Source organism: Cinclus cinclus, chromosome 6 (assembly GCF_963662255.1).
Source record: "Cinclus cinclus chromosome 6, bCinCin1.1, whole genome shotgun sequence".
Classification (NCBI taxonomy): domain Eukaryota; kingdom Metazoa; phylum Chordata; class Aves; order Passeriformes; family Cinclidae; genus Cinclus; species Cinclus cinclus.
The window spans coordinates 54,292,005-54,306,203 of NC_085051.1; the positions used below are offsets into that span (position 1 = coordinate 54,292,005).

The 14,199-nt window shown below is 42.0% G+C and overlaps 1 protein-coding gene across 1 annotated transcript in view; it reads right to left on the reverse strand.

Annotated features, from left to right (window-relative positions):
- Positions 1-489: 489 nt before the first annotated feature.
- Positions 490-14,199, reverse strand: part of AKT1 (AKT serine/threonine kinase 1) — a 71,718-nt gene continuing 58,008 nt past the window's right edge. The window contains exons 11-13 of the mRNA XM_062494780.1: positions 7,406-7,493; positions 2,753-2,855; positions 490-2,173 (exon numbers count right to left, since the gene is read on the reverse strand). Of these exons, the coding sequence (XP_062350764.1) occupies positions 2,094-2,173; positions 2,753-2,855; positions 7,406-7,493 (271 nt within the window). The 3' untranslated portion in view covers positions 490-2,093. The remainder of the gene's footprint in view (positions 2,174-2,752; positions 2,856-7,405; positions 7,494-14,199) is intronic.

Below are 14,199 nucleotides of genomic sequence, written 5' to 3' on the forward strand. Positions count from 1 at the left end.
AAACATGCAGTATATTGTACCGGGAATTACAGTTTCTTCTTTGAACCAAAAAACGTGCTGCATGTTTAATGGCTTACCACGGCTGCAACTCCTGGTGCTTAGCCTGAAGCACACTGTGGTTGTTCCTGGATGTTTGTATCTTGTTCTTTGTATTCTTGCTTGTAAAAATGAAGTTCCAGCCTTCTGTAACCACCTCCCAGCTGTGATGAACATTAGTGCCTGGAGAGTGTAAGAGATTGTGCAGCACATCCTGGCCCCAGTGGTGGAACAGAAATACCTTTGCAGATCAGGGCCTTTTGCTGGCACCAGGAGGGCAGCAAAACAAGGCCAGTCCTCATTCACCTCAAGACAATTTATTCCTGGAAAAGGGTGCATTTCTCTGAACAAGCATTTTCTAAAATTGTCTTTGCATAATGATCAGCACAGTGATGAAACAACTGAGGAGGAACAGAACAACCTGAATCCCTCAGTGATACACATATCAAACTTGAGAAACTGGAGCAGTTGCTGCATTTCTACAAATTCAGAAGGCTCCTACCACAAGAAATAAGAACCTAACTTGTTAAAGCAATTTTATTTAAGTATTTGGAGGGAAACTTTCATATCATGAGTAAAAATACTGTAGTTGAATGTTGTTAAAAAACGTCAAGATGATGGGCTCTCTGTGCAAGCACAGCAGTGTCTGATGGAGAGGGGAAGAGAGGGTTTTCATAATATAAACTTCCTTTCAAATAAAAATATTAAATGCTACTTAACTGGAATACATGTCATCATTTTTTATACAGTTAAGAGAATAAAAAAAGAAAAAAATGAACAATTTAAAGAACGCAACCTACAATGGAATAACTTTATTTGCAGCAGAGACAGAATAAGACTGCTTTTATGAAAATTACAAAGAAACATGATACAACAAAAATAGGGTGTGGGGAATGTCCCACTAAGATTAAAAATGAAAAACAAAAAAAAAAGAAGTTCACTTTTTGAACACCATTATTATTCAAACACATATGAAGTTTCAACCTAGTTTTTTTTATACATGGGAAACACTGTTAAACTGAATCTTCAAGAGTGAGAAGGCACCATGAACTGTTGGTTGATACCTTTAATGCACACTCAAGAAAGAAGAAATGATCTGGCATGATGCAAAAATTCATTAAGTGTTTATATATATTCATATATCTTTTCATAAGAAAAAAAAAAAAGCGGCAACAAGTCATTACTTCAGTGCCAAATGTACTTGTGGCTGGCTGACTCGCTCATGAGGATGATTTCTCACTTAGACCTGCGTGGTATTTCTGTACAGTGGTGGAAGTGGGTGATTTTGTGTTGTTGCCTTTCATATTAGATTGGTAAATCAAGCATTTTCTAGGTTCTGAGAAGCCAATCCTATGAAGTATTCCTAAATTCTATGCAAATGGAATAATTAAAATGCACTGTCTAGAACGAAATACTTATCTGTACGGCGTGGCAATCCCACCGGATTCAGTTTGATATGTAATGTCTTGTAGCAGATGTTATAACAAAAATAACTTTTGCTTTTTGATTTACCTCACTGAGGCCATTAATGCTGTTCCTATAGTTGGTTTTCTGGAGTTGGATGACACTTCACTGCTGTCCAAAATGAGTTTGAACCTTAACCCTCCAGAGTTTGTTCACTTTGTTGCTTATATTATTGCACTAGCTACTAAAGTCTTATATCTTCCTATATAAATCTAATTGTTCAGAGTGCAGATTCTGTATTTAGATAATGAACTGTATGAAATAAATAAAATAAGGGGATTTTCTGGTCAGAGTTGCTGATATGTTGAATACCTTAATTATTTCTAAAGTAAACAGTTTTGGTGTATATTCTTAAAAACCTATGGTCATTCAGCATAAAAGCCTTGACATAATACTTAAAGAATGGATTTGTTCTCCTTCTCAAAAACGCATCAAAGAATTGTTTTAAATACAGAATCTGTGAGGCTTCCTACAAATTCATCTAAGTTGTAATACAAACACAGTTTGTAACTTGATAATATAGAAAGTTCTCTAGTGTCCATTGAAGAAAGGTCCCCAAAATGCAGTCTGTTTTGTTTCTGAATGGCAAAACATTAAGCGGTTCCACTGGCTGAGTAGGAGAACTGAGGAAAATGAGGTCTTCTCTCGTTATCTACACAATCCATGCTGTCATCTGAAAGAGGAAAAAAAAGGACATTAGGTAACGTTTGCTACCTTTTTTTATTTTCAGCAAATCAACAGTAAGATAATGCATGGTGAAGTTATTTCAGAAAAGGGATGTTCAGATGTCCATGTAAATTTGCTAGATGTGCTGCTTAAATCCAAATTCACTGTTCTGAATTTCTGGCAATTGGTATTTGAGAGTATCAAACATGCTCAGTTACCACAAAAATACAGTATTTTGATTGAATATGGACATTAGCCCATGATCAACTGACTGCTTGCATACACACAGTGCATGTGGATATGGACATGAGCAAAACTCATTATTATAACTGACTTCCAGTGGGAATGTACAGATTTGGAAAAGACAACAGTACAAATAATTTCACTCTTTATTAAACAGGTTTTTCATTTCCAAAACTGGAAAGATGTAAGTTTCACATTAATTTACCAACTTCTTGGTCAAAAACATATGGAAAACCCTCCAGTTTTAACTGATGCTTTTTCATATGAGCTGAAGAGACCCATCATAGCAAATTATTTCTGGTGGTGTGGAGAACACAGTGGGAAACATTTGGGAAAACTTTACCTTGGTCAGGAGGAGTGATTGTTATCATCTGTGCTGTAAATTCTTCATCAAAGTATCTTGTATCTGTTTCAGATGTAACTTGTGGCTTGAATGGAGGTACAAGCTAAGGAAAGAAAAAAAACCATGTCCATTTACAGGTTCTTGCAGTGCTGTTTGAAGTAAGTAGAATTTTACGTAGTTATAAGCTACACTGCCTTTTTCTATGTTCCTAAAATGTCTAAAAAATACCAGTTCACAAAGAAGGAAGCATATATAGTAAAAAATACTTACTTAGGTGTGCACTTCCTATTTATGGGGCATTTAAGGCATTTTTTCCCCGAGGATTTAACTGCACAAAGAAAACTTCGAATCCTAAAAGTTCGTCAAGTAATAACATGCTGACCAATGCTTAAAAATAACAACACATACCAGTTCCCCTCAAAATTATATAGGAATTGTCAACCTCATCTAGTCAGATTTATGCTTGAGGAGGATGAAAGTAAGAAAGATGCTTAGTGATAGTGCAAGTTATCAGCTAACCCTGTCTATCACCATAAGGGCTGTAACACTCATCAGGAAGTTTCAGCTACAGCGCTCCTGTGCCCATGAAGCTCACTCTGAAGGTCTGACCAACCCAGCAGAATCTAGGCCAAGGCAGCAGCAACACTAAGCTTTAGTACTCCTGGTCCCCAAAAGCAGTTTGATGTCAACTCCGAACTCGGAAAACCTGGAGTGCTTACAAAAACCTGAGCCCAGTCAGCAGTGAACATCCTCCTCTTGCTACATCAGGAGCTGCACTCGTTGGGGTTTATTCCTGAGACTCGCTTGGGCAGACAGGCTGGAAATCATCCATGAGTACCTAGGCAAGCTCTGGCAAGAGCAGCTCCAGATGGAGCGGAGCTGCCTGGCTGGGGCTGGAGGAGGAGCGCGCCTGGGAAGCGGGATGGGGAGCTGGCCGCGTACAGACGCACACACTTGGAACACGGACAGCTCTGCAGGGACACGGCCGGGATTCAGACCTCGCTCGCCTTCCCCTGCACGGGGCGGCAGACCCGGGATGAGAACAGCGCTCTGAGCCCTGCCGAGCGCAGGGAGCGGCGCCGGGCTCCCGCTCGCCCACCGCTGGGGTGACGCGTGGCCATCTTTTAACAGCACACAGCAGCACCAGGCAGCAATTCAGGAGCGTGACTGAGGAAGTGTCGAGCATCCAATCCAAAGCTGCAGGGAGAGGTTTAGCAAGGTGGATGGGAAAACTGCTCCGACTGGAATTATACAGTGACCCCAAGACATGCACTTCTGCACTTGTACAAACAAGAACGACACTGACACAAATCTCTACCTGGAAAACATCAGCAAATCTCGAATGCGCAAAACACCTCTTCCCCACCCCTGACTTTGCCTCCTGCTTGGATGTGAAGAATCATTTTGTCAAGTTGGCAAAGAAGAAAAACACTGATTTCAAGCTCCCTACGACCAGGATGGTCATTTCTGATCTGTTCTGAGAGCACCTAACCATGTCCAGGTCTTACAAATATCAATCCAATCAAATGTGTTCATTTTCAAGGTAAAGACTGTAAGAAACAATGTATACATATGGAAGCATTCCAACATACAAAGAAGCCTTTACTCTTTAAAATAAATCTTTAAAAATGTAGGGGCATAAAAGCTCTGTTTATTGTAAGAGAGAACAATTCTAGTATATATTCATCATCTTTTTTTCCCAATTACTCACAATTCTCCATGCCCAAGAATGTCTTAAAGGAGCTGGGTACATTACCCTTACCTAGAAAAAATATTAGGTCCTTGGAAACAGTCTTTATGTCCTGAATTTAAGAAGGAAAAGGAAATAGGATTTCCCAAAGTTAGGAGTCACTCTGAGCCTTGCAGTCCCCTGAAGCTAATGAAGAGGGAATGCTTCACATTATAATATTAATAACACTTCTCAATCAAATCACACCAACATATTACATATAAAAGCCCTGTGGAGCATGAAGATCCTTCCTCATGTAACTCCATTCTGTCTCTCCTTGTAGCAGTTTCTGCCTACTTCCCAAAGTAGGTTTGTTTTTGACAGGCTGTGCATGTGTGTCTATCTGTCCTTTTAAGCTAATGGTGGTTTTGGCACTCACAGTGCCCCCAGTTGCTCTGCTTGCTGCGCAGAGCACGGAGTGATTTAGGACTTGGGCACTGCAGCAGACACCTGAACTGAGCATGTTGGAGCCACTTGGAGCAGCAAGCCCAAGCACACATGTGGAATGGGCCAGCGCTGCCTGTATCATTTTCTTTTTTATTTTAGTATCTCTTAAAAGCAATTTGAGACAGATTATGATGCACCCACAAGACATCTTTTCCCCCTAGCTGTCAAATTCTGAGCGCTAAGCTGGAAACAGAGGGGAAGCCGCAGAAAGCTCCAACACTGGCTTTAACAAGCAAATATGTCACTTTACTGAAAAGCTGTCACTGCAATAGCTCTGCAGTTCAACTGGCAGGGAGGTGCCACCTGTAGCCTCCCACGGCTGCAGACCAGCATTGGTACCCACAGCCTCATGCTGGTTTAAGAGGGAACAAGGGCCAGAAAAAAACCCCATGTGATTAAAATCTCTTTGCATATGATTTGCTTGTGAGTGGGCAAAATACTGCAAATTAAGCCGCACCTTTCTCTGCACCAGAGGCAGACTCTTCCAAGTGAGCCTAATAAATACTTTTAAATTTGGGGGACAACCCCAGTTATTCAAAGCTCCTTATAATTTAAAGCAAAGCTATGTTTCCAAAAAGCTTAATTACAAAGCACATGTTCTGGATAACCCAAGCCCATATTCATACACATATCCAGCATTACTGGAGATGATGGGGAAACAGGCTTAGCACACAAACACCTCTTGGCAGCTGACAAAATTCCGCTTTAATCCATGGGACTGCACTTCAGGTAAATGCTGGAGGACCCTCTCTGGACCACCCAGAATGTAGGCAGCAATTACTCACAGGCTCTCCATTTGCACAGCGTGCCTACCTCACATGTAAACACTAATGGGGCAAGAGCAAAGCCAGAATCTAGACTCCTTGGATAGGTCAAGGTCAGGAATAGTCTACATTAGCACATAGTTTTCTCTAAAAGATTGGAATATTTGGAATTTCCTGATAGTTTTCAGAATAATCTGAATCAGTACCACTGTGGGACAATTTATGAAGGCTTTCTCAGTCCTATGGATAAATAAAACATTGTCTTCAGTTTGTGTGATTTCTCTTCTGTTCAGAGAACTGGGACTCCTACCAAATGACAAATAACTTTACTCAAAACATTTGAGCCCCATTGTCAGCTTTTTAGCTTAAAGTGCATAAAACCAGCAAACCCTCAAGCATTCAGCTTGTCAGCTGGGTGAAAATGAAGACAACTTCCTGTTTAGAATACGAATTCAGATCTACTTTTCAAATTATACTGAATAAACTCCATGGAACTCTCTCCTGTCCTCATGACTGCATGCAGTTCTCCCTCAAGGGATACTCTGAAAGGGCTGAGGTCTAACATCTCATCCACACTTTCAAGGCACAAAACCTTGTTTTATCATTTTTCAGTTCCTTTAGCCTCGCAGATCTGTGAGGAAGTGAAAGAAGAGAAGGAAACAGAGCCCTCTCTGTGGCTGCATACAGGCACTGGACAACGCTCCCCCTACAATGTGGGAACTCAGTTTCTGTGAAGTTTCTTACCTGCTCCCACCAACTGGAGGGACAACCACACTGTATTTAGAGATCAAATGAGATCTGATACCACAAGGGACTGCTGAGGGAAGGAGGGAAATCAGGAAAGGCTGAGATTGTGTGAAATCATGTGGCACCAGTAGATGGGAGCCTTAAATCAGCAGACCCACGTTTTAGTTGGCTGCATTTCATGAGTGTTGTGAAAATGTGACTGTTAAGAATTGAACATGAGAGGACAAGAGCACACCACACTTAGAACACAAGGCAGGGCATCTTGGAGGATGTGCTCTGAGAAGGAAGGGGCAGTGAGGCACAGACAAAAGATGAAACACATTCTTACAGGAAGGGCTGGGCTCTTTGACTTCAGTGGCTCCCACTGAAAAGCCAACAAATTCAGTGGGTCTCAAGGAAAACCCATGAGAAATACCATGAAATGCAGACACTTCATAGCAGTCCTTTGCCACACACAAAAAATACTATTGGGCTTGGATTGATGTAAGGGCCTACACTTGTCTGGACTTGTCTTGAATGCTGACATTACACTGAAAGGGAAGGAAAAATGCAATGGAAAAGAAGAGCCCATCTTCTACTGCTTCTAGGAAATTTGGCTTCAGATGCTCAGGAGCCAGCAGTATCTCTAGGCTTGCAATGGACACATCAGTCAACAGAAAGAAATGGCAGCAAGAGTTCAAAGGAAAAGCCATTTTAAAAGCTTATATACTCTCTAAATTTGGAAGCTATTTTGATTACATCCTATTTTCTCAGCCATAAAACCATGTATCTCATTAAGAGATACTCCTATCATTGCAAAATAAAAATCCAGAAGTAATCTGATTACAGTATTTTAAGTTGTTGCTAAAAACAACTACAAATCTTTTCTGTGGAGGGTTTCTGTGTACCTTTAGAGAGCAACAAAATTTGAAACATTTGATTTATCCACAGCTACAGTTCACCTTGGGAGAACAGTTGTATAAATACCTTTTTCTCGTATACATCTTGCCAAACTATGCCAGCAAAGAATTTGTGCTGCATAATCTCCTTGGCATCATCAGGACCACCACCTAACCTGTAGGAGGCAAAATAAGTAATTAAATGTTTGAGTACAGTTATTTTTTTCTAATACAATTTTTACTGCAGTGTACTGAAGAAATTTTGAGTGTATATAATGCATTTGGGAGCAGTTCTAGCATTTACTGTGTGTTTGGTGTTTTGTGCAAGGCTTATTTTAGGCTTCAACACAGTTCCACTAAAAGATTTAAAAACAGGCTAACAAACAGAATTAGAAAAAATGTCTCTCTTAGACAAAGAAAAAAAATAATAACCACAATTCAAAAGACTTGCCCTTCAGAAAAGATGCTGTCCTGGGGACCACAGCAGATCCTGTAAAGTAAAAGGTCTGAGCCACAGATCCTTCTCTCTATATTAACATGCAACTACTCCTTAGAGTTTTCTAGAGCACAGGGATGCCAGCAGTAAAACTGAATTTATAGTGAAAGAGAGACAAGGCTTTTTAAGGCAAACTGATTTATGCAACCTGATTCAAATTTCCATTAAAGAAAACAGTTGACAACTGCAGTGATAATATCACAGCATATGCAAATCTTTCCTCCTCTTTGGCTTCAGGAAAGCACAAAGGGTGTTTTATTGACTTGAGGTATATCAAGATAAAGCACTTTTATTCCAAAATAAAACTGTCCACACAGCTTATAGATGCAATCAGTTTAGCTGCAGTGTTTAGCTAACTGATGCTTAAATTTTGCTGTGGAGGTTAAAATGTTCTCTAAAAGACTGAACCACATCTGCAAGCAAAGGCAGGCATCGAGAAAAGAAAACAGATATTGGGTAATCAGCAGGAGACTCAGGTAACAAGGTTAAAACAATGCTCAGGTGTTACCATGTTCACCCAGGCTGATCTCTAGGATCTGCCTGTTCTCCCATGCCTGGTGCCACTGGCAAACTGAGATACTGAGCCCATTTAAAGAGCGAGAAACAATTCCTCTACCAGACCCAGGCCAGAGTTATACTGCTACAGACATCAGGGACAAGGCCTGTTCTCTGGGCCTGAAGCCAAGACCTGGCCAGGCCTCACCCATTGCTGCACAACATCTGGCCCTGAATGTCCTCTGGGCCATGTATGGTAACCCCATGCCTCACTTCATGATTATCAGGGGATAGAGGGGAGGGGCTTGGTTCAAAATATTAGAGAAAAGATGAAGGCTGTGCTAAAACCCATTGAAGTGGTATTTTTACAGCTTCAGACTGCATGCTCTGGAATGCAGCATGAAAGCACAGTGCTGTTGGGACAGCACTGAATGACAGTTCAGCATGGAAAAGTCAAATACGGCAACACTTTGTTCTCAGTGCTGACTGGGAATGGATCCTGATGCATTCGACCCCTCAGCCATGCCTGAGCACCATCTGCAGAGGAGGCAAACTGGCAGAAGCCACAGCTGTACCAGAGACACCCAGCAGCAGAGGTGCCTGACAGTCCAGAGGCTGTGCTTGCTTCCTTGCCCTCTTCCATCACAGTGCCACAGCCACCTTATCATCCTTTAGGAAATGTGCAGTGGAACAGCCCCCCAGCCTTCCAGTATCTGGGTGACTCTGTCATCCCCAGGTGAGCTCTAAGATCAACCCAAGTCCACCCTAGAGCCCCAGGGGCCAAACCAAGCTGGATGAGGGTTCTCCCATCTGCCTGGCAGCATTTTCTACCGCTGCCGAGCAGACTGGAACAGAGGCAAACTCCAGGGCAGCCTGGGAACAGAAACAAACTCTGTGAGTAATCATTTCTCGGCTGGTTCCTCCCAGGTCTAGTCGCTTTGCCAAGTCTCTACCAGAGTCCTTGTTGCTTCCACACCACAATGATGATGGCTGATGAGGAGGGGGGAGTCAATCCTCCATCCACAGATAGATGGATGTGGAGTCCAACAGACTGCACGGGAGTTCAGCAGTGACTCTGAGCTAAGAAGCACCTGAATGGTGTTCTGCAGAAGCAGGCAGGAAGGCTGGCTGGCTGCAGCCATGTACAAATGCTTTGCAGAATATGTTATCTAATACGAGCCTGTGTTCCATGAAGGGCAAACACATACTCAGGGAAATGCCAAGAAAGACTCCAGATGTTTTACTTACCTTTGAAAAATTACACAAATCCAATCAAACTGAATGGCGAAACAACAGAAACTTCGTATTTTAGATATGGATTTATTCCAAAATACAGTTTTGTTTTCCAGAACTATTATGAAAGGTCCCTCTCAAGGAGAACAAAATTAAATTGGCAACTAACTCAAAAATCATGGTTAAGTAGCAGTGCGAATGTAAAGAGCAGGAGGTTTGTCTTTCACAGAGACATGCAATAAAGAAAAATATAGCAGAAATGAGCTGTGAAGAGATTCCTGGATAATAAAGTTAAATTCTGCACATTTAAATCCTCAGACAGAATCAAAAATAGTATATATATGACCTGAAAAGCAAAAGCTACAGAAATTTACAGTATTCAAAGAAATATAATAGAGAGTACAGAGGCCAAAAACCAATTTAAAGAAGAGAAAACATCCCTCGAACCCTAACCAAACAACTGTGGTTACTCATTCAATTTCTATCTACACTTGAGAGACTTTCTTATTTTACTTAAATCCAAAAGTGAAAATTATTAATAAAGTGCAACATCAATATTAAAATGAAATTATTTTCACATTTTAAATTTTTATGAAACTGTATATTGCTTTTAATGGTGAATGTCTGTGCTCCATAAACTGAGGGCAATCAACCATCATTCCACAGATATATAATGTAGAAATATTTTTTTTAGAATTGCTGTACTGTATTTTTCAACATATGTATATAGTCTATAAACACATAAGATTGCAATTAGTGGATCACATGAAAAATAATGGGTCTCTATTTGCCCATGTAGAAGTAAACAGTGCTCAGCTCCCAGGTCCATTCCCAGCTCTTTGAAAAGAAACCTGCATACTTGCAGTTTTCCAGCCCTGTCTTCACATGATTTCTCTGAATCACCCCTGTCCCCAAAACCTGGCTCTACAATGGCACAAACACCCCCACCAGGCTCAAGAACAACAGCCCAGCAAACACTGTCATTGTTCACCAGCTCCAAGCACAGACTCCCATTTCTCCTTCTCTGATACAGTCAAGATGAACATCAGTAACTTATTTTACTATGGACCTTACTTTCAGAGGCTTCTAATAGCCACAGGAAGGATTTGAGAGCTGTATCCACATCAGGTTCCTGTGATGGGCACTATCAGCACAGTGAAGCTCTGTCTGGCTTTGAGCACAGCATGATCTGAAGACTCTAGATTTGGAAGGAAAAGGCCACATTCTTCCCAAAGCCCTGTACACAGAGTCTTTGGGTGCTTTCCTCCTCAGAGATTAAAACATTTGGAAAGCCTAATGCAGCTAACTCCCAGCTCTTTGCTGAGCTCCCTCACTTCTTCATTAACCACATGCATGTGACACAAACATGGTAGGTCGAAAAAGCACTGAAAAAGCTCCCACTTCACAACACAACTAATCAAGAGGAGTCATGTTTGCGGTTGCTGAAGCTTGTGAAGTCTCTAAAGTAGTGGTTTCTAGAAAGCTGGGAGAAAAAATTATTTAAACTTGCATTTTATGTTTTTCTCAGCTTCAATTTAGATCTCTGTGGGTGAACTGTTTAAGTTTTAGACTGATTTGTCAAAATTGCTGTGGACAGAACTTAGAACAGATTTAGACTAAAATTATCATACACAACAGCTAAATCTCAGCCTGCCTCAAAGCACCTGTGGTGAAACATGAAGACTTAAGCATTTTGCACTTCAGCTGATACACAGGACACCGGAACTGTCTGGAGACAGAAGCACTTTCCTGCTCAAGGCACACACATTTCGGAACAAACACCAGTCACATGTCATGTGTGGCTCCAAAACTGTTCGTGTCCATAAGGCATCCAAGTGTGCTGTCCAAGAGGACCAGCTCTTCAAGGTTATCTCCTCCCACTGGCCACCAGCCAGCTGGGACCACCTCCAGGCCCCTGAAGTTCCCACAAGTGTCATCCATAACTCTCCCGACACCTGCAGTGGCTGTGAGGGCTGCAGACCTCCCTGTGCCTGAGAGCCAAGGGGCTCAAGAGCCATCTGACCTTCCTGTAGCAGAGCAGCATGAGGGACAGACACACAGCTTAAATACAAATCTCTTCCTCTCACTAGGGAAAAAACCAAGGAGTTTGGTTTTCATACATGTAAGGGCTTGATTGACTCTGACATTCCTGAACATCTGTGACCGACGTTTCATGTGGATATGGAAAGAACCATCATGGCTAGTGAAGAATGAAGTACCAGATCTCCATGTGACTGCAAGAACTGACCACTAGGTCCCAGGGAGCATCTTCAGCTCTCCAAAGCCACAACCACAACTCTGTGAAGTCATCAGACCTTTGAACAGGTGTTTTTGAAATTCTGCATCATCTTCCTCTCGCTCTTGCTGAATGGCAAGGTCCAAGAGGCCCACAGAGGCAGGTGAAGCAGCCTGTGACAAATCCCATCTGAGAGAGGCTGAGCAACCCTGGCAGGTTTTATGTTCAGTACGACAGGGACTAAGGCACTAGTGAAATCCCACTATCAAAATTCAGATTAAACCATCCTGAAGTTCTCTCAAGTTAAAAACCTGCCAAGATTCAGAGCTTGCAAGGTACTGATTGCAAACCTACCCACCCATCTAAATTTAGCCCATTTACATGGCACGCTCTGATCCATGCCCACCTTCACAGGCTGCAGGTTCCACAGCCAGAGGAAGAACAACAAAACGTAAAAAAAAGTTGTTTTAGCTATGAAAAAATGCTCAGATTATCCTCTTTCATTCGATTCATGTCACAAAGAAGCAAAGGGGAATTTCAGGTCACATTAACAGGAAATATTTACAGAATAGATTTTTTCCTTCTTAAGAAAATTAGGGCTCACATTACAAGATTAATAAACTTCTATCAATCCCACAAGAAACTTCAAAATTCCTTTTCTATTACAAAATGGATTTCATATGACCAAATCTAGAAAATAACCATGATTAAAACCAGAATGTGATTTATTGTTCTTCACGTTTTCTCCATATGCCTGGGAGCTTGAGACTGAACTGGTATTACTGAACACAGAATGCTAACACTGCTTCTCTAAATCCAGCTCAGGTAACACAGGTCATTTTTCAGATTTAATTCACTGACACAGATCACCATTCCCTAGCTCCTTGATATTTAACTTAAACTATCCTTGGCACTGAGCTTCATTATATGCACCAGTATTGTGGGGTTGGTTGTTTTTTTTTTAATTTTAGGGGAAGTGACAACATCTCCCAGTTTCCTTTTTCTCATGGTTTTGGCTGCCTCCTCCATGTGATCCTCTGAAGTTCATCCAAAGTTATGCTGCCAATTCCGATGCTTTCTGCCACAAACATTACAGTGATACCAACTTCTGTCCACCAGTGGGCTTTTTGAAGAGGGGATTTCTGCTGAAATACACAGTGGCTCCCCAAAGCACCAGACTATCACATATTATATAATTTTTCAGTGAATGTATTTCAGTAGCTCTCTGGCTGTCTTTTTGTCCATATGGCTCCATGAGCTCACTGTGAGTCAACTACTAAGTATGCCAGGCGCCCACCCCAGCACCCAGACCACCCAGAAAAAAGGATATAACACTACAAGGGCAGGATGCAGGACTTCTACCTCTAGTGCTTCCAGATCAGTTCTCCATGCTGCCTGAAATGTCACAAAGTACAGGGGATTTGCTGAACCACAACTTCAGTTAGAAGCTATGGGAACCAGTGACTGGGAAGAAACCAGTATTTAAGAACAGTCCGTGATCCAAAAAAGCTTGGGAAGCACCAGTGTAATTAGGCATAATTACAGTAAGGCATGTGTGCAAGCTTGTCTAGTCAACAGTTATTTCTATCAGCAGCATGAAAATCATCTGTCCACCAGATCAGGGCAGTGCTGCTTCCAAGCCTGCAGAAGATACATGTGAAGAAGTGGCTATCTGTATAAAGTGAGCATATTGTGAAGTAATTATTGGCATTGGGAAAATCTCGTAATTAGAAATGAGTGGGTGTTCTTTATTTGTAAACAAATTGCATTTTGGTTCATCAGAGATGCTCCTTTAAGAACAAACTGCAGCAGATGCTGCTTGCGTTCCCAGTGATTGAAAGGCCCCACCTGAATAAGCCATGAAAGGGTCACAATTGCATTTAACCCAGCACTTTACTGGACAGGAATGCTGTTGGCAGGGGCTGCAGCCGGGCTCCAAGAGCAGAGAGCCTGGGGGCTGCTCATCAATTACAGAGCCTCCTCCTGGAGGTCCTCTCACAGGCGCCGGCTTCAGGAGGGGCTGCAGCTGTTGCCACCTTGCACGGGGCTGGCCACGCTCCGGGCTGCAGCCGTGCCCCGCTCCCCGCAGCACCACCAAGGTGAATCCTCCAATATTACAAACTGTGGATTTGCATTACGAGACCTCCCAGCTGGACTTTCCATCAAAAAATAGTGATGGAAATAGCCTACAGTGATGACAGAAATCCTTGCTACAAGTATCCAGGTAGTGGCAAACCCCCTTTTCCTGCTATGTGCACACACATGCACGGAGACTAAACAAACCAGAAAGCAAACCGGAATTCTCTGCTTGCACCTCACATGAAAGGTTTCCTCTTTGGGGCCCATTAACAGTGGAAAGTTCAGGACAGGAGATCAGGGAAGGAGTCACAATATTATTTGTTTTAAAAATGTCTGGGTTGAC